Raw genomic sequence first — 25,424 nt, forward strand, 5'->3', positions numbered from 1 at the left:
CAGGATTCTGCTTGAAATTTCACTGTGCTTAAGACCACTTTTCCTTCTTTTCAAGTACATTTAAAATGGGTATGTTACTATAACTAAGTGTATGAAATATTTTAAAGTTGCAGTATAAAAACATTCGAGAGAAAAGCACAGTTCCTTTTTAAAGTTATTGCAATAATTACTCTTATTTTTTTACAAGTAACATTGATCTGAAAAAAAGCAAAAGAAGAAGAAGTGAACACTCATCCACACAAGGCTTTTTTCAGTGGTGGAACTTGAGGTCTCAAATTTCAGCAGCATCCTGTGCAACACAAAAAATTATCCCCCACCTGCCTTCCATTCTACATTATTGTAGAATGTGACGGACACAGGACTCTATACCCCGTGTGGCTGGACCAGTCACATTTCCTTAAATCCACCTCTGCTTTTTTGCGTGATGAAAGTATTTTGAAGAAAAATTAAAGAACAAAAAATTGTAGGCATTTCCCTTCACTTCAGCAATTTGAAGAATACCACTTACGTATTGTTGGAGGACTGCTATAATCATGTTCTGTTATAAGTGTTGTCAGAGTAACTTTTAATAAATACAAAGTAGCACAGCGGAGTAACTTTATTGATCCTTTTAAAAGTACTGTGTGACTATTTAGGCAAAGCTTCAGCTTGCAATGACAGCTAAGCTTCAAAATTTAAGTAACAGAGACAAGGGTGGCTGTTTATCAGAGATTATTAACATAAGGCATAGGTCAAAAAAGAACTATGAACACCACAATACAGTGACAAGGATTCAGAATAGCCCTGGCTACCTTCTCCAAGCCAGAAATATTAAGTCATCTGATTTATGAGTCTTACTGGGCAATTTGGACCAACATGCCTGCTTAATGTGATTGCCGTTATTTAGGCTGCCACATAAATGTTTAATTAATGAGGCTTCCTCATTCCCAGAAGATAGAGTTGGTTCTCCTTTCTCTAACGATCCTTATGACATGAACAGATGAATTCCACTGCCAAAATAAGTGTGCAACCTTGCACAAGTAGCTTGACTGATCATGTATCATCCATCAGGTCTGATCTAGTTGAGATTCCTGCATTGCATGGGGTTGGACTAGATGATCATTGGGACCCTTTCCAACCCTACAACTCTATGATTATATAATTCAATAGTGAGAGGTTAGGAGTTGCGGTTCCAAGTTGGTCAGGAAATACCTAGCTATTTTAGGTAAGTTTGAAGTCTTCAGAACCAGATAAATTGCACCATAAGCTTTTAAACAAATTTGTTCTCTGCTGTCCCAAAGGGCGGAACAAGGGTGTAATAAGCATAACTTACAAGAGGATAGACTTCAGAAGTTTCTCAATAGAACCAAGTTCCTTGAGAGTAGTGGGCTCCCCTCACTAGAGGAATTCATGCAGAGGCTAGACAAGTCATCTGCCAGGGTGACATTGCTCCAGGTTTCCTGCATAGGCCAAATGGTCTATATAGCAATTTCTGTGCATATTTTGCCACCTCATTCTAATTTCCATTCTATAACATATTTTCATCCTATATATGATTGTGTGCGCGTGCATATGCACATATGTATTTGTGGGAGGAAAGCAATAAGCCTTCTGGTGTATGGATGATTCCAACTTCATAATCTGTTTCTAGAGCACCATGTTTTGGTGTGCAAACAAGAATAATGAGCAGTCTGACTGGTCTTAGATACAGCACCTATGGTCACTCAAAATGGCCAGGTTTTGGGTTTCTTGTTGGAAGAGATCATATAGTACATATATATGTTGTTCTATGAAACTGAACAGAGTGTGAATGGAGAAATATATTTGTTTCTATTATAAAACATACAAACATTACATTTTTTTTTAAAAAAAACACGTTCATTAAACACTTACCAAAGCATATTTGAATCCTTTGATAGAAGGCTGCAGAGTTAGTTTTATGCAACTGGGAAGTGCAGTCAGGAATGTTAAGGCAAAGCTGAACATAAAATAATGTATTAAGAATGCTATCAGTAAAAATGGATTAACCTTCTTAAAACTATGAATCAAACCTGATTTTTTTTATACCTGCACTAAAAAACAAATAATAAGGTTCCTGTTTTTAATTTCCTAATTTTAAACTCACAAATTAAACAAGCAGAAAACAACCACATGACACTACTAACTGTTTAAATCAACTCTGTTTCCATGCAGATGGTTGAACCAGTGCCAGAATCTGACATTTAATGTATTTATTATTTAAAAAATATGTATAACCTGTCCTTCATCAATACAGATTCAAGAGTAAGGTACAGAACACAAAATGAAATAAACACCAACCAACCAAATCATAAAAGAAACAATAAATTGTAAAAGAAACCATCAAAGCAGCTAGAAAAAACAAAGCAAGTTAAATAGCAATCAACTTGCAAAACTTAAAATGCCTGGGCAGATATAAGTCTTCAGCTGGCATTGAAATGATAACAATGTTGGCACTACTCATAACCATAAGGGGAGGGCATTCCGCAGACGTGGGAACCACCAAAGAGAGGGCAATATTATTACATTGTTTTAAAATACTATCTTGTGATCCTACCAACGGTGGAACATAATTCAGACTTGAAAGTTGCTATGGACTTCTATTCTTACTTACCTTAGTTTAAGTTGAGTTTCTGCTGACAGCACTGCCTTTACTTTGAAAAAAACACTTACAGTGCACCAAACATTGGCCACTTTATCCTGAGAAGATATTTAAAGTGTTGCATTATTTTTTGTTGATGGGCCTTATTTATACATTGAATGGCAGGGATCTTTTTGCACGGATGTATATTTGATGCCGAGATTAAATGCATCTGTGTGACCTTGGTTCAAAATAGTGGGCAATGTCATTTTGATTAAAACAAGCCTTTAATTAACAGAGAAGTACATTACTGAGTACAAGAGCCAGAGCTTGTGTTAGAAAAATCTCTTATAACAATGCTGTAGCATATTAAGTAAGAGAAATCTGAAAGTTTTTTTTACAAATGTGAAGCCACACTATATTTTGCCACATTCTGCTACTAGAACATATTTAGCTCTGCTTGCTAGTTGCTAGCAATGACAGAGTTAACCCTAATAAATCAAGAAGTCTAAAGACATTAGCAGTTGTGCTAGGATCACTTTCCAAATTAAATTTGTAACCACACAGCTAGCATGCTCATGAAACTCATCCCTAAACAGCTGCTTGAATCACAGCTGTGTAGACATAACAGCAAGAAAGCTACTACCAACAACTGAGACATCCCTCCTTGTTCACTTACAAGTGTACAGAACACACACTGCAAATTTGCTGAAGGTGACAAGTGCTTGGCAGCACTCACAAACATATAAGATGCCTGTTTAATAGCCAGAGAAGTTTTACAACTATCAGCACTTGCAGGCATCTCTGTAAATGGGAACCAATGCAAAGAACCTGTCACAGGCAACCCAGTATAAACTTACCGTGCACTGCTTACGTAGACAGTTTCTCAGTTTATCCAGATTAATATCCAAATCAGTCACTCCTCTGCTCAGCTCAGAAAATATTTCAGCTAACATTAGATCAAAAATCCCTGAGCTATCCTGGATAAAATCGTGTGAAGTTTCTTCATTATAAAACATGGGCTTACATCAGTGAAACCTAGCAATGTGTATCAAAAAAAATACATATCCTGCCTCCCTAAAAATACACATGTAAACTCACCAAATTACTTGACAGTTCTTTGGCTTGTGAATTTCAATATACCTCACACTTCGTGTAAAATGTCAACATACAAGTGATCCTAAATTTCTACCAATGTGCCAGTCCCACTACCAGGGATGTTAATGGTTTTCAGAAGTAAGTCCACTGCTGAGTTGTGTCACTATTTCTCACTCTCTCTTCCCCACACCCTCTCTCTGGTGCAAACCACTTAATAGATCTCATATCTATAATAAAACCATATACTTTATTGCTCAACACCTTACTTTAGGCCTTGCTTTAGCAAAGCAAGATGGCCAACACAGCAAATCAGGAATCTCAATGCCTTCTAAAGCATGTAACATTTTAGCATCAACCCAATGACTATTTTAGAACAGTAAAAAAGAGAATCCAGTTTGTATTCATTTTTTTAGATCCTCTAGATAAGATTGAGCAAGGACGCTGTTAATTACTATGGAATCTGGTCAAGCGGAAAAATGTACATCTGAGCTATAGATCTGACGATAGTATAAATGTTGTCTACTCATATAATATCCTGGAAGATGCCAGCTGAGCTAGGGGTTAAACGCTGGATTAAATAACTGGCAAGAAATGACGGCCAGAGAAGCCAGATCATATTACTAGCCTTCTGGTGTATCTTCCACATGAAATCCCTAAGGGTCAAAGTGAAGGTTTCTCAAGGGAGCTAAAAATATAAAACATTTACAAGAAGCTTGTGAGGGGGCAGGGCAGGGAAGATGAGGCATACCTCGAACAAACCTCGATCAACTGGAAAGAGCCTTCTGAACACTTGCAAAATTTGTTCAACGTCTGTACAAAACGGGAGCCAACAGAGAGCAAAAGAAACACCTACGGTAAACCCCAGTTTCATTAATAGTAACAGCCTGTAAGAAAAAAATTAAAATAATCTAAGCCCCAAAGAAGTGCTCATATGAAAGAAAATAGTAATGTTTGTGTGCTCTCAAACATAAAGCTGACTTAAAGTACCGTGCATAACAACAGACATTAAATAACCTAACGTGAGATAGATAACAGGAGAAGAGATCAGGGATAAGAAAACTGTTAAATGTTAAAAGAGATATGCTAAACTCTTATCTTCTAAATCTGGATGTCCATTTGTGACCTGTGCTTAACTAATGACAGGTGTTGAAGAGAAAAGAGAGTCGTGTGTATTTTGATACACTATGGACACTCTTAAAACTATTTAGTATGTTATTTAATGACTTAGGAGAAAATGTTATTCTGGGGGAGGGGGGGAGTAAAGAATTATAATGACATGAATCCCTTCTCCAAAAGCTTAATCGAGAAATGAATCACATGCACAAATTCCCAAGGCAAGCCTGCGTAAGTGCATTCCAGGACCATTTTCTGGATGTCAACTTTTAAAGATACTCACCCCTTCCCCACCAGCCCTTTTTTGAAGCACTTTCCCAAGAGATAGCTGAAGAAGGGCAATGAATGGTACAGTTCCATTTGTTTGTAGTTTAGAGCCAAGCAGAATGCTATTGAGCCTAAGAGGTCCAAATCATAAGACAGGCAAAGCACTCCCCACAAAGCAAATCCAAGGCTCACGGAATTATATATGTTTTTAATGTTAAGGACAAAACAGATTTAAACGGTTAAGTTATAAAGGAAATACTTCAGATGGTCTCCTCTTGCCACCATTACTCATAAATTTAATCCTGTCAAAGTCTGAAGTCCCACTGATTTCAATGGGAGAGATTGAAGCAATTTTATTTGAGGTTTAATTAATCTTCCAGTTGAAATAAATGTGACTTCAAAGTGTTTACCTGTGAGATTTTGCCCTGAGCTCTCAAACACCAATATGCAACCTGAAGGAACGACATCATCTGTGTGTCTCTGTTTGGCATTACTCAAAAGCCAGCAGAGCTGGGGAGCAGTTCCTACACTTCTCAAATAGCATAAAACAAGGACCCTGAAAATGTGTAGTTTGCCCATACTGGCTGCAACCATCATAATGATGTGCAGTTTTGTTACCTTTCCATAAAGATCCATGCAAAGTACTGTACATCCCTTGAGGATGCACAACAGAGCTTATGGATTGCCTCCACTGAACTGCATTTTGAGATAACATAAAGTGACATCGAATTGTTATCTGCTGTTTAATCTCCGATGGCTGTTTCACACATACAACTTTTATTTCAGCCATCTTGAGATAAATATGCCTATGTGAACTCACCTTTGGGTATTTATACCACACACCTCATACTGAACAAGCATGTATCGACACATTCAGCATAAGAGAAGAAACCCAGATTACTCAATAACTGTAGTTTTAAATGTTTAGCTGCACCATTAATACCTAACAGCACAATCCTATGCATGTTTACCTTGGGAGTTAGCTGCTCTTGTGTTCAAATGGTGCTTATTCTGAGGTAAGCGTGCACAGGGCTGTATCTTTTTCACTGCTCTTAAAAACATCTTGCGCTATGAACAGGAATTATTCCTTCCTGTTCACATACTTCCCCTAAACCATTACATCCCTTGTTGCTCTATATCAAAGAGATTGGTGTTGGGTTAAGAGAATCCATTGAATTGGTAAAGTGTAAAGAGATGACCTCACAGAATAGGCAAGGATACTGAAAATGTCCATAATCAATCAGAATGAGTCCCGGATAAAGCAGTATGCAGAGAGCACTAGAAATCTGGGAAAGAAAGACAGACATTCTACATTAAAAGAAACACAAATAAGCTAATTTTGTAATAATTCATCACATAATAGAACAAGGGTGGGTAACCCTCAGGCTTGGAGGCCAAGTGCAGCCTCCAAGCCTCTCTATGTGGCCCTCAGGCCACACTCCTCAGCAACTCTGGTCTACATCCTCATTAAGTATTTCTGCTTTGCTGGAATGAGGCTTTGAACCAGGCATCCCCAAACTGCGGCCCTCCAGATGTTTTGGCCTACAACTCCCATGATCCCTAGCTTACAGTGGTCGGGGAAGATGGGAATTGTAGTCCAAAACATCTGGAGGGGCGAAGTTTGGGGATGCCTGCTTTGAACTGTGATGGTGCTTGCTTACTTGACTTGAGGACAGATGGAAAAGGAGTGTGTGACTTTTGCAAGGCTGGAATGCAGTTCTACTTGTAAGAATACAAAGGTAAGAGGCACATCCATTGCTCTTCTGCATTTTGCCTCTTGTTCTGCTGCCTACTGGTACGCAGCCCAGGCTGCCCATGAAAAATTGTTTTCATCCCCATGCAACCTAGAAAGAGTATGTGACCGTAAACACGTTTCACTTCTCCCAGCTGAAACAATGCATAAAAGGCAACAGAGAACCCACTGCATCACTCTACAAACATATCTTGTTCTACTTGCCAAAACTGTGATTCAGCTAGCTATTCGTGGCTATTAAAAGGGTCGGTCTAAATGTTAAATTTGGGATTCAAAAGCATGAACTGAATTTACCCCCAGCACACACAAACATTTGACCTCAGTAAGATCTGTGACCTGAATGGGGCAGGGACATTGGAAGTGAGGGGGGGGCATCTAAAGTGCAAGTAAGGCTTAAAAAAAGTCTCTTCCAATGTGAGCAGGTACATCTGATGTAGAGGCTCTATGTGTCCTATCAACATCTGAGTGGCGTTTGGAGGTGATCTGGGAGAAGTCTTTTTCTGTGGCCATTACCAGATTGTTAACAGCCTACCCAGGGAGGCCTTGGGCATTTTTAGTGGAAAAGCAGGGCAAAGGTATTTATAATGCAGAAAAGCAAGTCTACAATCCTATGCGATCTTACTTGGGACCAAATTCCACTGAAGTTAATGGGACCTACTTCTGAGTAAAAATATAACTTGCATTATGCTGCATACTTTGTTTGTTTGTTTGTTTTTGCAATCCTTGTTTCTTAATCATACAAAAATTTGGTCAACATTACTTGCAAAACATTTCGTTTTTGCAAGCCTTTCCAGTAATTGAGGTCAATGTAACATTATTAACTATAAATGAACTAGCAACTTGTGCTATCAATTTTATGCTAGCAGAAAATATTTTCTGATTTTGTAGCATTAAGTAGCCCCATCCTTGCCTTCCATTCTAGAAGAAAAGTTTTCATTGTAAGTCCAAAAGAAGAAAAGAAAAATAAATCATACCAACCTTCCTCTTAGCAGAAGTCTCTTTTAAATAACAACAGTACAAGATTACTGCAGGTATGTAAACTAGCATATCAGCAACAAAAACTGAAACATAGAAAATATATATATGTATGAATCAAACTACTATTGTTTATTAGCCAACTGTGCTATTGATTATTCTGATTCAAATATTGTCTCCTAACTGTGGCTATGCTATTATTCTTGGCCTTCCCCCATAACCATTTCCCCATCACATGCATCTGACATATATTTGAATTATTTAAAATATCAAAAGCAGCCAAGATTAACTCTTATGTGCTATAGACACAATAATTCACTACACACATACAGTTCAACCAGACGTAAGTCTGCACATACACTCAAAACTGATTTAGGGATATCCTTTTCAAAGATTCTGTGGCCACAAGAAAATACAGGAATCATTATCCATTGCCTTCTACTGTGGTTGACAGATCCTCAACCTGAGATAGTGTCCAGTCTGCACCTTTAAATCAGGGGTGAAGAATGCCAGGTCTGGAGCTGAATGTGGCCCTTCAGACATCCTTATGTGGCCCTCTGAGCTCTCCCCAGGCCACACCCCTCACTGTCCCCTTCTTCGTGCCCCAAGTGCTTTTGTCTGGCTGGAATGTGACAGAGAAAAGTGAGAGACAGAAGAAACTAGGCTACTGCACAAAGGTAAAATTTACCTTCATAACTTTCCCAATTTTGCTTCTGGCCCTGCCCATGACTGGCCCTTGAAACCCAAATGCAGCTGAAAAAAGCTCCCCATCCCTGCTTTTTGAAATGCTTTAAGGTGCTGAACAAGGACACAGTCAATACATCTCTCACTCTGGTCTTCCTTTTCCACTCCTTTTCCCCTGCCTGCAGTATGGTAAAACTGGACTTCTTCTGCGGTAGGCAGGGGGGAAATGTATGTAAAGGAATCAATGGGGAAACAACATAGAAGCTGTACCATCTCTTAGTGCTTGAGCTTCTAAGTGTAGAAACACCATCTCCAAGTGAGCCCCCGGCAAGCCTCATTTTCATACAGTAATGATATGTGCTTCAAGGAGCTACCTTAAAGCAGTTAATTTTTTTTTGGAGTCATGTCTTGTATATAAGGCATGAGCAGTTTCTGGGATTACTATTTTAAACATAAGTCATAATACTGTCAATATGGTAATATCAGAAACCAGCTAGCCTCAAGGCTAGGAAAACTCTACAAAATTTGATCCAGTGGCATCATAGGGCTGGTACTCATAGCTGATAATGAGTTCTCATAAAACCAAGTGCTTCCTTCAGAAATGCTACCAAAGAGGTATAGCTGCAAGAAGATCAGCCCAATGCCACTCTTTTCATTGAAATCTGCTTAAAGGTTTTATGACATGTTTAAAATAGTAATCCCAGAAGCTGTTCAAGTCATATATACATGAGTTCAAAGAATGAACTGCTTGCAGGGCAGTTCCTTGTAGCAGTTCTGAAATCAAAATGGATTGCTTTCTTTCTTTTTCTGACTCACTTCATTCAGTTACATTCAAAGAATGCCAATAACTTTCCTAAATGTTTAAAATTAATCATTTATGATTAAAATGTGCTTGACAGAGTTAAAGCTGAACCCTTCAATCCTGCACACAGGCCACTTCAATTCCACTGAAGTCAATGAGATTAAAGAAGACTTAACTCTACATAAGGACTGCAGCCCATGTGCTCAGAACCATGTAAGACTAGAACCCCAAATTCCTCCAAGATGACAGAATATAACCTTGAATTTTTAAAAAAATATAGAGCAACTGAAATGATACAATGGTACCCCAGGTTAAGAACTTAATTCGTTCTGGAGGTCTGTTCTTAACCTGAAACTGTTCTTAACCTGAGGTACTACTTTAGCAAATGGGGCCTCCCGCTGCCACTGCGCGATTTCTGTTCTCATCCTGAAGCAAAGTTCTTAACCCGAGGTACTATTTCTGGGTTAGTGGAGTCTGTAACCTGAAGCATCTGTAACCTGAGGCACCACTGTACCTTTATTTGCACCCATAATATTCAAAATGCTAGAAGAGAGTGATACGGAACTCTTCTTTAGATTACAGGATTTCAAAGCAAAAAAATTAGGAAATACACACACAAACACACCAGCCACCTGGAATATGATGCTGGGGTAGTATAAACCTAGTGGTTTGGAGAGCTCTTTGCAACACGGGCATTTTTGAACAGAGACTACTGTTAACTATTTCAAGCCAACTGGAATTGCTGGTTGATCATTTAGAAGTATTGCCTTGTCTCAGATGCTCTTTACTATTTGTTCTGGAAGCCCAACACTAAAGAGTTATTCAGACAGAACAGTAAGCCATCCTGGTTCATGGGCAAGGCCATGGTTTACCCAGATTTTTTTTTGGGGGGGGGTAAATGGTAAACTATGGTGTGCCAGAAAGTAAAGGTGGGGGCCACAACACAATAAGGGACAAAAGAGTGTCTGAGGCCAAGGCTCCTCAGGGTTCACTCGTGAAATGCCACATCATGGTGTCTGAATGAGCTCCAGGACTCCTATGGTTTTAATTTATTTGGCAGAATATGTTATCTGTGCATGTGCTTCAGAAACACAGAGAATCTTCTAAAACATCTAAAACTAATGGTCAACATTTAACTGTATTGAATTTTGTAACCCCGGTGCACTCGTTTAATGGCAATTGTTAAAACGAATGTCTATCCATTTTCTTAGTTTGTACATCAATGATCTGTCAAGTGTGTTGATTTGAGCATTATTAAAGACCATTTCAAGGGTAATTTGGTTCTAGTGATTTTTAAAATATAATCAATTACTAGAGACCAGGTGGAAAGGTTTCTGGCCAATGCAAGAGGTGGTATGGAGGAGTGTCTGCTTCTGCCCAGGATAATCAGCAATAAGACAATGCTGACACATCATAAGAGATTTTTACAGGACTTTGGTCAATCCTGTGAAACAGAGGAAGACTGAATATAAGCCAATAAATGCATTGTCTGGGCTACCTGATAGATACTCTTGTGACAATGCTGTCCATGTTTTTCTTCACTGACCAACATGTGAACTATCAATTAATATGCATCTAAGAATTATCATTGTTGTTATCCTCCATTTGGTTTAGCTGTAAAGGCAAATAAACACTCAACATTTAGTTGTATATTGGAACTTTTTTTAAGCCTGGGAAAAGCTACTATATGATTCACAGCACCTATAAGCATTTGATTTTGAACATGCATAATAACACCTTCTTCATTCCAGTGTTTCTTAAAATTATATAATTTCATTACTTCAGTATTAAAAATTCCTGAGCATGACAGCCCTTCCAACTGCTAAATTTAAAAACTAACAGAAAAGAACTATGTTTTTTTAAAAAAAAACAGACAAGCATAGGCTATAGTAAATAACTGACATGAACTTCAGAGTGCTATCAAAACCTAACCTTATATAGTAGAAATTAGCAAAACTATTATGTCAAATAGGTAACTTGTCAATATACTGTCATTACTGTAGAATATTACCATGTTACATTGTAGCACTAAGTTCATACAAGGCAGTTAGACAGAAACAAAAAAACCTATAATGTCCAATTTCCAATAATATATAAAACCACAGATTAAAACAATTCACAGCCAGCAGTACACTGGCATATCTAAAGAATTAAAAACTATATTCTCCGCGGATCATTAAATAGTTTCAGATTCAGCCCAGCATATCAACTAAAAGCAGCCCCAAATAGTTGGATTTTTGAGACCCATTTTAAAAAGCCCCAAATAGTTGGATTTTTGAGACCCATTTTAAAAAGCATGAGCTAATAAAGCCAAGAAGCACATATTCCATAGGTATGAGGTCACCGCTGAAAAGATTCTGTCTCTTATGCCGTTCAGTCTAATTTATCTGAAATATTGGGTCATGAGCAGTGGCTGTCAATTGTATCCCTGACTACTCATTCATGGCCATGGAACCATACCTTGAGCTATCTCTCCCACTATAGTCTTCTATCAGCATGAAATTGCTTTAGTGTTAGGGGGCTGAGGTCATTCCCAGTTAGAATTATTTATCTTCTTGCATCTTTACACCTTAAGAACACCCCTTGTATGGGTAATCTGCACTGCAAAACATAGAATTGGATCAGGAACATTTTTAACTTATGTCGAAAAAAAGGCTATTTTCTACCTGTTGCCCGCATGAATAGCTTGTGTGGCTGACTCTCATACCCACGAGATGTGTGCAGAGCAATCCAATCTGGATTGATTAACTTCGCTCTATAAAACAAAGTATCAAAACATTAAAAAGTAGACTATTCACACTGCTAATTGCTTCAGCTTAACAAATGCAGATGACACACATAGAATCACCATGAATAAACTGCTTCAATTTCAATTATAATTAAGCACTCATCAGCAATAAAGAGAACTGAAAATATTTTATCTTTTCACATACAGGCTACTTTTATGCACCACAGCAAACCATAGTTAATGTGTGTTGATGGCTCCCATTTCACTCCCTACCCTCCCAGTGTGAACAGCAACAACAAACTACAAAACCTCAGTGTTTTGTTCAAAAAGGCAATCATGGATTATTTTGGTCCAAACAAACCATAAATGGGTAATCAAAGCTGGTTCTTCCTGATCATAGTATACGTAAAACAGACCACAATCTCTGCTTCAGGCATAACACTAAGCCAAAATAAGTCATGTCACATCTTCTGGCACAATGTTGGGTATTGCCTTACCACATAATATAGGCAACTAACAATTTATGCGTGTCCAGCTGACGCACAATCACACATGCGTGCATTGTGTGACTAGGAGGTTTGGAGAGAGTGATCATGGTGGAGTTTGGCGTCTGGGTAAGTGCTGCTGGTTTTTAAAATGTTTTTTTTCAGGGAGTTTCAGAGGTTGTCTGCAGCCTTTTTACAATGGCATTTCAAATATACGTGATTTCACGTAAACACGTGGTGCCTCAGAATGTAACCCCTGCGTAAATTGGGAGTTGCATGTACATAGAAACTTTGTTGTTGTTGTTTAGTCGTGTCCGACTCTTCATGACCCCATGGACCAGAGCAAGCCAGGCACTCCTGTCTTCCACTGCCTCCCACAGTTTGGTCAAACTCATGTTAGTAGCTTCTATAACACTGTCTAACCATCTTGTCCTCTGTCGTTCCCTTCTCCTTGTACTCTCAATCTTTCCCAACATCAGGGCCTTTTCCAGGGAGTCTTCTCTACTCATGAGGTGGCCATAGAAACGTAGCCAACTACAAACCCCCCTTTTATCCACTAAATAATCAGGAGATACAGAGCTGCCTCATCTGTGATTGTTTACCACATGGGTAAGCACTCCCACGTGCTGCTTGTGTGTACACTGTCATAAGTGTGTAATTGCCACACTTATTGTGAATGGGGAATGCTGCAGGTTAGCATCAGAATTCCCATACATGGATCAGTCTGCATTTTTCTATTTCTTCTAACAAACAAAATGCATTTAAAACAGTGCTCACATAATTAACTTACACATAAGCGCACAGAAGACTGTGATAAGCAGTAAGAGGTGGATAGTCAAGGCCCCAGTATTGCAAATTATTGTCACTGGTGTTGAAGTACCTGAAAAAGAAAAGGAAACCCTGAAATAAATATAAGACTTCAGAATGCAGCTCACACAGAATGCAGATCTTCCTTCTCCCCTTTCCCCGTTGCAACAAAATCCCCCTGCTCAGTGCTGTCCAATTCCCCACTTGCACTGCAGCCTAGTCCTTACTGTTCAGAAGTGTCCCAAACCCTATAAGGAGGGGTTGCAAGGGATACAGAGTGCTTCAGGTGGGAAGAGAGGATAAAACAGATTGGTTATACATGTTGCGTTCCACCCAGGCAGCATTCTACTCACACATCCAGTGGATACAACTCAGGGTCATGTTGGTTTTCTACAAAGCTGAACAGCTTCAGTATAATAGTAAAAAAATTAAAATTAAAATATGGCTCTTACTGCATTTTTGTTGTAGATTCTTTTTTAAAATAAAACAAAGACTTGCCTGAGTTTTTGGATGCAGTTGTTGATGTTTGTGTTATGGCAGAATACAAGACTTAAAGAATCTGAAGGATATAAAATTTGTGCCTGTAACCAGCTGATATTGTTCTGGGAAATACATTTTCATTTCTAGGAAACAAAACTAGAATAATTCAAAAATCTACTGGGCTATGGAAGGTAGATTTATTGTTGTTCCAATTGCCATGGTTCACAAGATCTGATTCATCAGTGCCATTAATTTCACTTTTTTCATATATGTGAGCAGCTCCAAAAATACAAGGCTCTATTCCAGTCAGCCCTACACTCGTTGGACGCTTTTCCCCAACCTGACCAGCCTTTCTCCTGAAACCTTCTGCAATCACCTTCAGCTGAAGATATGTGCCCAAGGACCCTCATCTAATAAGGTCTGTGGCTTTGACAAGATGGTGTTTTCTGAAGCGTCAATAGACAACTTGTCTACAGACAACTGTAACATTTTTATAAGTAACTCTATATTTTTGTAATACTTTGTTTATTACAAAAATATAGAGTTACTTATAAAAATGTTACAGTAATACAAAGCTACTAATATAGTTACTGACAGACTCTTCCTCTAAGGCTCCAGATTCTAACCCAGGGTTCAAACAAACTCTCAGCTCACCCACAAAAGTGGTTAGAGCATTATAGCCTTCAAGTCTTGCAGTCTTAAGCGCAATTTTATCTAAAGGATTTGAAGATCTAACGCTAGTTCTCCAAAATCACAAAACCCAAACAACTGAGCTACAAGAATGATTGGCCATTCTTGTGAGCTAACAAACTGCTGAGCCTGAGCTGTTCCATATCAATAGTATCCAAATAGTACTGCTGGCTTTCACAAGAATTAGGAGGTGCTAAAAACTAAACTCTACTTAATTACAACAGTACCAAGTTGTCAACACAATACAGTAGATGACAAAGGTCGTGAGCCTGTTCAGTCATATCAATAACAACAAATTCAACCGGCCCTCTAAACTAGCCCAAGAAAGTAACCTCTAGAGGACAATAAGAAAGCGCACCAAAGATAAAGGAATTTCATTCATATGACTTTTCTGTACTTATGTTTCTGTGGAGAGCAGTCAGAATTTAGCCACATCTTCAAGTTGAAAGGCAGAAGATTTTATTCAATGAAAATAAAAGTTACAAAAATAAGACATCAGAACCTTTAAATCTCAGTGAAACAGAGTGACTAGTATTTTATAATTGCCAAGGGGCAAGTTCTTAGCTTTTCCAGTCTATCCACTCAAATGCAGCCAATTTTTGACATTTATTACAATAAATGATATTTCTTGAATACCTTATGAGCAGCCTGAAGTATCTTATGAACAATTCATGATAAATCATATTTCTTAAAGCTGCATCTCTGCCCCTTATCCCACCATTTAAGATTTCTCATGCCAGGATAGTTTTAACTCCTTCATTTGGATATTGATGTCTTGCAATTTACTAGTAAATATCTCATGCAATTCCATGCTCTTATTTGAACTTAGATTCCAAAGAAAAAGTTTGTGTATAGGTGTGAAAAAAGGTAAGAACTGTCACATTTCTAACATGCAATATAAGAAGAAAAGATGCTGTCAAGATTGTCTTTGATAAATATGCATGGGCTCCAAAGAAAGATAGAGAAGGCAGAAATATTTAAATTTGTGCCTCTGGCTCAGAAAAACTACATACAGGAAAACTACATACAAATCACATTTCTCATTTACTGCCTACCTTTTTTAATATACTTTTTTCCAGAACAAAGGAAGTGAACATGAAGTACATGATAATACCATTTGAGCATACCTGAATAATAATAGTAATTATTGCCTTTTCAAAGGCAAAGACTTTAGGGGGCAAACGTTCAAAAGATGCCACCCTGCACCCAGTACAGGGGATCACAAATTTGTTTGTTACCAAACAATGAAATCTCTTCCCATTACTATAAAGCATATATATGCAGAACAAATTGTAAGTTTCCAAATTTAAACTAGTAGCATGTATTGGCTAATTGTATTCTGTTTTGATGGTAGACAAGTGCAGATTTATTGGTTATCAATCCATTGGCTGTAAATTCTAGTGCTGCTATCAACTTCTAAAAACAGCTAATTCTTAAGCAATCCTTTCCCCCTTTCCCACCAATACCAATACCAACTACACATTTTATGACAAATACATTCCTGCAATTAAGTCATGATGCAAACAGTTTCTCTCTTTACTACACACAGACACACAGACACAGACACGCACACACACACACAGTAAAACAAAACAAAACACCATTACTATATACAGCCACAATATATCAAGTCAATTGGCCGATCTATCCCAGTACAGTGATACCTTGGTTTAAGAACAGCTTAGTTTATGAACAACTTGGATTAAGAACGCTGCAAACCCAGAAGTAGGTGTTTTGGTTTGTGAACTTTGCCTTGGAAGCAGAACATGTTTCGCTTCCTGTTGAGTGTGTTCCATTTGTAAATTGAGTCCCCCGCTGCTATGGGAAAGCACGCCTTGGTTTAAGAACGGACTTCCAGAACGAATTAAGTTCGTAAACCAAGTATTCTCTATTGTTAGGCAACAACCTCCAAAGTATCTTGCAGCCCTGCTATTGTTCTTAATATTGTACTGTTCTTTATGTGCTCAACCCATGAGCACATATAAAAGATACCGTAAGTTATGACTAGACCATGTGGCAAGGAAGCATCTTCTGCACATCAGAGTGGTCAATTTATTACAACTAGAGGACACAATGTAATTACAAAATATGCTCTATAAGACAATCTTGTAGGTAAACTGGTTCCAAGTTGTTAAGGGCTTTATAACACCTTGAGGTTGGTTCAGTAGCAAACTGGCAACAGAACTAGAGGACCCAATGTGCACTGCAAAATAAGCCTCTCTTCTTCTTCTTTTGCAGTCTCACTGCCACATTATAGGCACGATTATGTGTTCTTAGCAGTGTCCAGTTGGCTTCAGAGTGAGACTTGCGCCACCTGCACCCCAGTCTTCATCCGGACTGTTTTACAGTCTGGAGCTCCTGAGAGTACCAAGAAGCTGCTTGGGCTCGAAAATACCAGAGAGAACGCTCAGCAGTGATTGTGTCTACTGCCTGTTTCCTCTCGCCATTCCATAGCGACGAGGTCTTTGACAGGATCACCTGCTTTCTCTACTGGAAAATTCCCCAGAGCATTCAGGTCCCATCAGTCTCTGAGAGTGGGCCATGTGAATGGGCTCATCACCCTTACAAGTTGAGAGGTGTGGAAACCAGAAATCTACTGCTTATGTCTGAACTCCAGTTTTCAGAGAATTCATATCACTTACAAATTGGTACTGATAGTTGTAAAATATATTCAACTGGACAAACTGGAAAATATGTCCTTTATGTCTTTAAAATATTAATTTTTCCTAAAATATTAAAATTAGTGGATCGCATCTTAAAGGTGGATGACAGGAATCGTTATACGATTTTTTTGTTACATTACTAAATTGTTCCAAAACATTTTAGATACAGGTATTATATACTGTAGATCTAAGTAGCTCTAGAATGAGATATTTCAAGGGAAACAAAAATAAGTAAAGGAAATGGTAATTGGCTGCAATGCTATGTACACTTACCTGGGCTTATTTATTTGCAGCCTTATGTAGGGTTACACTGCAAAGGGCTGTGCAGGTGGGAAGGTTTTATGCACCCCAAGATTATAGTCTTTCCATATAAAAAGGGAATCAAAAATTTCAATATTAGGCATACCACTGTTTAACTGGCAGATTGTAGGTAACTTCTTGCCAGTGTCTTTGAGCTTCGTAGTCTCCATACATAGGTGGTTTTCCTGCACCTTAAAAGAAGAAAGATGGGAAACTATATTTATCATTTGTTAATTCATGTATAAATTAGTTTTGCTCTATTAATGCTTCCAGTTCAATGCTTTGCCTGGAAATTAATATACCCTCTGCAGCAAAAGTGTGACGGGTATTTGCATGTGACATTCTTTTACAATAAACTCTTTTAGGAAGAGAATAAGTTCTTGGGGTAGTATTAGATGAAGGATACAGTTCAATTTTCTGAATACATCTTTTATGAGTATTCTTCCTAGTTCCCTATTCTCCCTCCCCCTTTCTTCTCTTGTCAGAAATTCTTTGTTTTTTCCTGTAACTTTTTAAAATCAGTACAAAATGTGCATGAGTTTCTTCTTTAATGAATACTACGGAACAAGCCAATTGTGGCAGTATCACATTAAACAATTAGGCACACAGATTATTCATTTCCTGTCGTTCCTGATTAGCTATTGAGAGCACACACTTATTTCTAAGGTATTGACTCTAACTTCATGGAGATTGAAGAGTTTCTTTTAAATATAGGAAAGCTATCTATAATTCTTTCATATGATCTATGTTTAAGCGATTCACACAAACAGCAGAGAAGGACATAATCTGTCCTTTTGCAACACTGAGAGCAGACAATTACCACAATGGACATTTGGGAAGAGAGTTAAAAATATGTGTCAAGAGACATGTGTGATAACTTCCTTCTGCCCATCTACCAATATAATGGCAGGGGGAAAGGATTGATTCAGCAAAAGAAAACATTCACATGGCAGTGGTCCATGCTCCAGGTACAAGTCACAACCAAAAGGATGGGAAACATCCCTACAAGGGTCCTACTGATTCCACAGAAAACAATAATGTCTGATGGAAATGCTTGATATTTGACCGCTGCTGTCTTTTACTGCAGATCTATATCTATCCCTATTATTTACAATGCTGGGAAGACTAAGAAACCTACAAAAATTACCAACCAGTGATGGCTTCTCCTAGAAGTTTCTGATAGTGTTCTTCTCACTACAAAACCAAAGAGGAACTGACGTCCAAGCAGCAAAACATAAAATACAAGACCAGAATCTGTCAAAGCTAGGCCCGTTAAAATTATCAACTTTAAGGCAGCAGTGGAAGTAAACAAAGCAAGGGCAAGCATTTTAACATCTGCTGTGCTTTGTTGTTGTTGTTTTCCAAAATGAACCAAGCAGAATGCATTGAAAGAAATTGGTAACCATTCTAATTGTTTGGGATTTATTTGTACAAATGATGCAAAAGGATATAGGTTGACGTCTCAAGGCAAAGTAGTAGTGGTGAGTAATTAAATACCAAACTGATCAGCTAAACTATTTGGTCCTTTCTTTTTAGTTTTTGCACTTTATATTTTGCCTTAGGTTGCTATTCTGGGAAATTAGGCTGCAAAAGCACATTGTAATGAGTGAGCCTTAACAGCATGTGTGCAGTATTGAAGCCATGGGCTGCAGGCAATGAACTGCTTCCAAAGGGGACATTTTAATTCCATACACCTTTTGCAAGGGAGACAAAAGCTGTAAAGTATAACATTTTAAAAGTTATTACTAAGCAGATCCTCAAAGCAGCATACAGTACTGCTTTATTATAGTGAACGAGATGTGCCTTTGAAGAACAAGAGGTTCCCAAATATAAAAAGTATAAAAAGTTGCCCTAAGATCAGTCAAAGACCAGGACATTCTCCATAGCTTTTGATCCAATCCATATATAGAAGCAACTAAGACTTAGAGGCAGCTTGATGACACAAACATAAATTTCTCACAAAAAACACACAATTTAATTCCTCATATTAATTCTTCTTCACCTTTACATTGTATTACAGTCATACCTTGGGTTGCGATCACTGCGGGTTGCGCATTTTCGGGTTATGAATGTGCCGACCCCAGAAGTACCGGAACGGGTTACTTCTGGGTTTCGGTGCTTGCGCATGTGCAAAAGCACTAACTCGTGCTTTGCGCATGCACAGAAGCACCAAATCGCGTCATGCGTGTGTGCAGACGGGCGCTGCACGTTGCGAACGCTGCGAGTTGCGAATGTGCCTCCTGCATGTATCATGTTCGCAACCCGAGGTTCCACTGTATATTATTCTTAACCATAAAAAATTGAACCAGTAGTGTTCAATGCCATTTGTTAGCCACATTCACTAATGCTGACCAGTTCAGCAAACCCACCTAGAAGAAAATATATGGTGAGAAAAACAAAGTAAAAAAAAAGCTTGATGCATCTGAAATATAGTGGAATCAGAGCAGAAGTAACCTTCCTATTATCTGGTCATCCACGCCTTAAGTTGGAACTATGTTGAATTAGAACCGCTCGTGTCAGCCTTTCGATCTCAACTGCCATTGCATTGGGCAGCACCTGCATACATTTTGAGGGTAATCAGCAAATTTGACGCATAGTTGGATTTTATGAATGAACATTTGGGGTTTTGCATCCAAGTCTTCTATGATGGCTTATGCTACTACTGTACCTATTTAGAAAACATGTAGTGTGATTCATAAGCAGTTTGTATTAATACAGGTAACAGGCATAAAATGTAGCTTCTCTCCACCATCATTTCATCACCACTTTCACCTGATATATGTTCAAAAGAATTGCCACCCTAGCCAACTGTAGGGGAGAGGGAGTATAACTGTCTGTCATAGTGACTGATCTTACAAATTACTCAACTGCAAGGAATTGTTCCTCGTCCCCAGTGAGCGTCTAACAATACATACATTAAACAAAAAGTGAGCAGGTCAGCGCTATGCATTACAATAATGTACACAAGACATACAGTACAAGTTGCAATATACACAACTACTAACAGCTTCAACTTAACTCTCCTTTGCATGTTGAAAGTTGGTTTGTTAAAGTGTTGGCCTCTTTTGTTTTTGTTTTGTTTAGCAGAATCTTAATTGCTTCCTCTTTGTTCTGTTAATTTGAACAGGTGAGGGTACAACCAGAATTAAATACCAGTCTTCCCATTTTGATTTCCACATCATGGTAACTAGATTATAATAATGTAAAGGGAGTTGTGCTTTTTGGACCATCCAGGTATTGTTGGGGAAAGGCTGAATAAATGAATCTGTTCTTGTGTAGCCTCCCCAAGGAAAATGATCAGAAGGATTCTAAGCTGCACAGAGAGCTTTTCATGTGCAAAGCAGGTTCCTAGAGTTGCAGCAAAGCAGGTGGGCCAGGAAGAACAGCTACTCTCACTTTCATATGAATTATGTGAGAGCTCAGATGTTGTTTATCATAGTTGTGAAAAGAACCTAAGGTCCTAATCTTGTATAACTAAAGGTTTTTCTAAATAACTACATTAGACAGCTACTGTTGTCACTACATTTGTGTGACAACAGTAATGTTTTCTTCTGTTCTCTTTTGTATTTGGTTGTATACTTATTGATGTGTTTTATTTATTGCTTATGACAACTTTTATGTTTTTAATTATGTAAATAGTTCTATGCATTGCTTTTTTGCTTAAAAAAATATTTAGGGGTACTCTCATTTTCCTACTCATATTGAAATACTGCCCCACAATGAGGCCAAAATTAGATTAACAAAATGTTTAGGGATATGCGTCCCCCCAGAAAAAAAGCACTGCTTCTATGTTCTAAGCCGCGTTGAGCATAGTTTTAACTATGAATAGGCAGCATACAAATAAAATAATAATGATGAAAAAGCAATAAAATACATTTTTTAAAAAGAACATGGCTATTCAGAGTTGAGAACATGACTATTATATACCTTTCATTTTTAACTACTATATACTTATAATTTCCTTTTAAGAAACTTCTAACAGTAATTTCACCTCTATACAATAGTTCATATACATACAGAATGTTTGCTACCTGAGTAAGAACCAAGTGACACAGTCCAACGGACAAGAAGGCCTAGTAATGCAGTAATTGTCATTGAGCTCCATTTTTGCATAGCTGCTTTTCCGAAATCACCTTGAAACAAGAACAGAAACAATGATGTCACATAATTCTGGCTTCTGCCCCTAAAGTTTTTATACAGAGATAAATCCACAGGTAGGACAGTGAGCAAGTGCAGCCTTCTTGATTATGCTACTATGGGAAAGGCAAATCCAGCAAAAGCCATTTCTGCATCCAACAAAATAATCTTTAGAGCAACGAATTCTCTCATGCAGCCAGGGATATCAGCAAAATCAAATCTTCACTCAGTCTCTGTTCACAAGGTGAATTTAGCTGGACGGATTAAATTGGCAAAAGTGCAGATGGGTATAGTTCCAGGAGATGTCAAACAAAATGTAACTTCAGCCCATCATAAATTTTGGAAGTGTAATCAAAGTAACCAATCCAATTCTACAAACTAAACCACCACTATTATTTGGGGAAAGGCTAATAGAATAGAGCTGGTCTAAAGGAATCACAGCCATGATTCAAGTTCTATGCATGTTTACTTGTATGGTCTGCTGCTGATTTACTCATGCACAGAGCAACACTTATTCTCTTGGTTTCAGCAGATAGAGAGCTATAATCCCACATGGCCAGAAAAGATTGAAAGGTCCCACAGTTTATGTTTGACAATCAACATACAAAATGGCAGGCCTGTCCCCAGATATCCCCCTTTAGTTCTGTCTCATGCTAGGCCTTAATGATAGTCTGGACCGGGGTCCCCAAACTAAGGCCCAATCGCCTTCTTAATCCAGCCCGCAGACGGGCCAGGAATCAGCATGTTTTTACATGAGTAGAATGTGTCCTTTTATTTAAAATGCATCTCTGGGTTATTGTGGGGCATAGGAAATTGTTCATTTATTTTTTTTCAAAATATAGTCCGGCCCCCCACAAGGTCTGAGGGACAGTGGACCGGCCCCCTGCTGAAAAAGTTTGCTGACCCCTGGTCTAGACTAGAGCATGAATAGGGAATCTGCAAGTCTCCAGTTGTTGTTGAACTCCAATTTCCATCAGCTCCAACCAGCATGGTCAAGGGTCAGGATTACAGGAGTTTGTAGTCGAACAACCTCTGGAGGTCCACAGGTTCTCCATCTGTGCTTGATAACAAGGGATAATGCCTGGTGGTCAATGGTCCAAGAGTCAAGCAGTGAAGCACTAAAATGACAACAAGGTACAATTCACAAACCATCATGAAAACAAAAGCAAATCTTGATTTAGAAACTCAAAGTGTTTGTTTTTCTTTTCTGAGAATCTGACAGAAGCCAGAAATTATAAATGCATAAATCATGCATATCAGGAGCTCAACCAAAATGATAAAGGGGATGGAGCAACTCCTCTCTGAGGCAAAGTTGTAACATTTAAGGGTATTTTGTTTAGAGAAAATGCAAGAAAAAATGGGAGTTGTATAAAATTATGCATAGTCTAGAAAAAAACAGGTCAAGATATCACATATATATCAATAATATCACATATTATTAGCACTCATGAACATCCAGTGAAACCGAATGTTAGAAGGTGCAGAACAGAAAAAAGGAAGTATTTCTCTGCATAATGCATAGTTAAACCATGGACTTCACTCCCCAAGAGGTAGTGATGTCTGCCAGCCAGGATTCCTTTAAAGGAGGATTAGACAGATTTGTGGAGAAGGCTATCAATGGCTGACTGCCACAACAGCTATGTTCTACCTCCACTGTTGGAGGCAGTAAGCCTTTGAATACCGTAGCACTTGCTAGCAATCACAAGTGGGAAGAGCGCTATTGCTCTCAACTCCTGCTTGCTGGCTTCCCATAGGCATCTGGTTGGCCACTTTGAGAATAGAATTCTGGACTAGATGGGGCACTGGTGTGATCCAGCAGGCCCTTCTTCAGGAGAGTTACAGTCCAATCCTATTTATATCTACTCAGAATTCTGCTTAGCTTAAACTACACCAAAACAGAAGTCAACCATTAGACCAAAACAGTTGGCAACTTTATCCCGTATTTTCCTGGACAATGGACATTCAAAGACTAGGATTAATTTCATCTATCTGGGGCTCATGATGTTCAGTGGCAATGGTCAATACTGTATAGTTAAGCCATAGTTTAATTCAGGTTTATAAATATTTAAAACCGAAGACTCTATTTGTCAATATTATTTCCCCTTCTTATTCCATGCTGCAATTGCAGGTGTGTATAGGTTTTAGCAATAAAAAATATATTATTATTATTTATTTATTTATACCCGGCCCATCTGGGTATAAATACCAAACAACAAATACCAAAATACCAACAAATACCAAAATACATTAAAATATCACAGATTAAAAACTTCCCTAAACAGGGCTGCCTTTGGGTGTTTTCTAAATGTCAGGCATTCCACAGGGCGGGCGCCACTACCGAGAAGGCCCTTTGCCTGGTTCCCTGTAGCTTTGCTTCTCGCAGTGAGGGAACCGCCAGAAGGCCCTCGGCGCTGGATCTCAGTGTCCGGGCTGAACAATGGGGGTGGAGATGCTCCTTCAGGTATATACGGTAGGGCCGAGGCCGTTTAGGGCTTTAAAGGTCAGCACCAACACTTTGAATTGTGCTCGGAAACGTACTGTTAATGGAATAGACACGGCAATGGAATTACTAAGCATAAATTGCATGGTGGACCTGCAATGTCTAATCTGTGAAATTGCCACTTGTGTGGAAATAGAGCAAACCTCTGTTGCTCTGCAGTTCTGTAGAGAAAGGGCTATCCCAAGAGGTTATTTCACACAAAAACAAAAAACAAAACAAAACGAGAATTGTTGCGGCAGACGCTTTTTCAAAGGCTCACTTGCTTACCAAAACACTCTACACCTCCTGCTTCCGTGTGTGTGCGCAAGAGGGTAGGGATGCTTAGTGGCTCAGCAGAGAAAGGGAAAGAAACTCTGCACAAGCCTCCAGAACATGTTTCTTCAATAAACCACTGACTACTTCACATAACCCAGGGCTGAAACGGGTTCTGCAGCAGCCGAGGCACAGTATCTAGCAAAGCATCTGAGAGGGCTGAGTAGGACCAGGGTCGCCCCTTTTGCTGACAGGGCCAACAAAACAACCCCGAGCATGGAAAGTCGTTGGAGTGACACCCTGTCAAAAGAAAAGGACGGGGGCGGTGGTTGGTGGTGCTGAAGCAACGCCTCCTTCTAGGACGAGGCTGTCCCTTCCGACCCTTTAGTCGGGCGCAGCTCAGAAAGCACCCCCCTTTTGAGTTTCAAATAGAGGGTTCCGCCCGCTTCGCTCGTCACCTGCAAGTTCTGCAACCCTCCTACAACTCCCCGCCCCTCAAATCCATTTCTGCTAGCCAGGAGACGCCGCGCTCCCGGCTCTGGCTCAGCTCAGGAGCGCGCTCCCGCTGCAAGCCCGCCTTTTTTTCTCTCCCTCGCTCAGCCCCCCCCCCCCCCGTCCAACACGCCACGTCCATTCCTTTCTGTGCGAGGCTCCCCTGCCTCGGACGCTCTCGAACTCACCGAGACTGACAGGCGCGAAGAGGAAGTTGAATGGGCGGGCGCGCGCCCGACCTGCTTTTCCTCCCCGCCTTCGTTGGTCAGGCACATGCGCAGAAAGTCTTCCTGACGCAGCAGCCGCGCGCGCGTCGTGACGTTACCGTCCCGTCCCTTCCCTTCCCCCGGATTGCAGCGTTCGGTACAGTCGCAGCCTTGAGCTGAAGTGCTGATTCTCATCCAGAAGCGCGCCCCGTCGAACGGGATGGTAGCCTACGGCGATCTCTAGCAGAGCCAGGCCGGCCCGTAGGCGAGCCTTAACCCTGCACGGAATCGAGTTGGAACACCGTGTGGGTTTGCAATTACAGCTCTAGGGAGTTCCTTGGTAGAGAAGTTGCTGCACCGTTGGCAGAGAAGAAGCAGGCTTGAATTCTGAGGGGTGCTGCGCTGCATACTTTA

At 39.4% G+C, this 25,424-nt stretch overlaps 1 protein-coding gene across 4 annotated transcripts in view; it reads right to left on the minus strand.

Annotated features, from left to right (window-relative positions):
• Positions 1 to 25,056, minus strand: part of ALG6 (ALG6 alpha-1,3-glucosyltransferase) — a 30,139-nt gene extending 5,083 nt beyond the window's left edge. The window contains exons 1-11 of one of the 4 annotated variants that reach the window (XM_035122538.3): positions 24,993 to 25,056; positions 21,455 to 21,556; positions 17,530 to 17,614; positions 13,274 to 13,363; positions 11,937 to 12,025; positions 7,788 to 7,870; positions 6,278 to 6,342; positions 5,073 to 5,258; positions 4,425 to 4,560; positions 2,612 to 2,697; positions 1,873 to 1,957 (exon numbers count right to left, since the gene is read on the minus strand). In XM_035122538.3, the coding sequence (XP_034978429.2) occupies positions 1,873 to 1,957; positions 2,612 to 2,697; positions 4,425 to 4,560; positions 5,073 to 5,258; positions 6,278 to 6,342; positions 7,788 to 7,870; positions 11,937 to 12,025; positions 13,274 to 13,363; positions 17,530 to 17,614; positions 21,455 to 21,536 (987 nt within the window). In that variant the 5' untranslated portion in view covers positions 21,537 to 21,556; positions 24,993 to 25,056. Of the gene's footprint in view, positions 1 to 1,872; positions 1,958 to 2,611; positions 2,698 to 4,424; positions 4,561 to 5,072; positions 5,259 to 6,277; positions 6,343 to 7,787; positions 7,871 to 11,936; positions 12,026 to 13,273; positions 13,364 to 17,529; positions 17,615 to 18,574; positions 18,637 to 21,454; positions 21,557 to 22,590; positions 22,665 to 24,327; positions 24,613 to 24,992 lie in introns of those variants that run through there. The other 3 variants (XM_035122537.3, XM_088673956.1, XM_035122540.3) reach the window with 3 other exon arrangements.
• Positions 25,057 to 25,424: the final 368 nt, after the last annotated feature.

This window comes from Zootoca vivipara, chromosome 7 (genome assembly GCF_965207765.1).
Source record: "Zootoca vivipara chromosome 7, rZooViv2.hap1.1, whole genome shotgun sequence".
Classification (NCBI taxonomy): domain Eukaryota; kingdom Metazoa; phylum Chordata; class Lepidosauria; order Squamata; family Lacertidae; genus Zootoca; species Zootoca vivipara.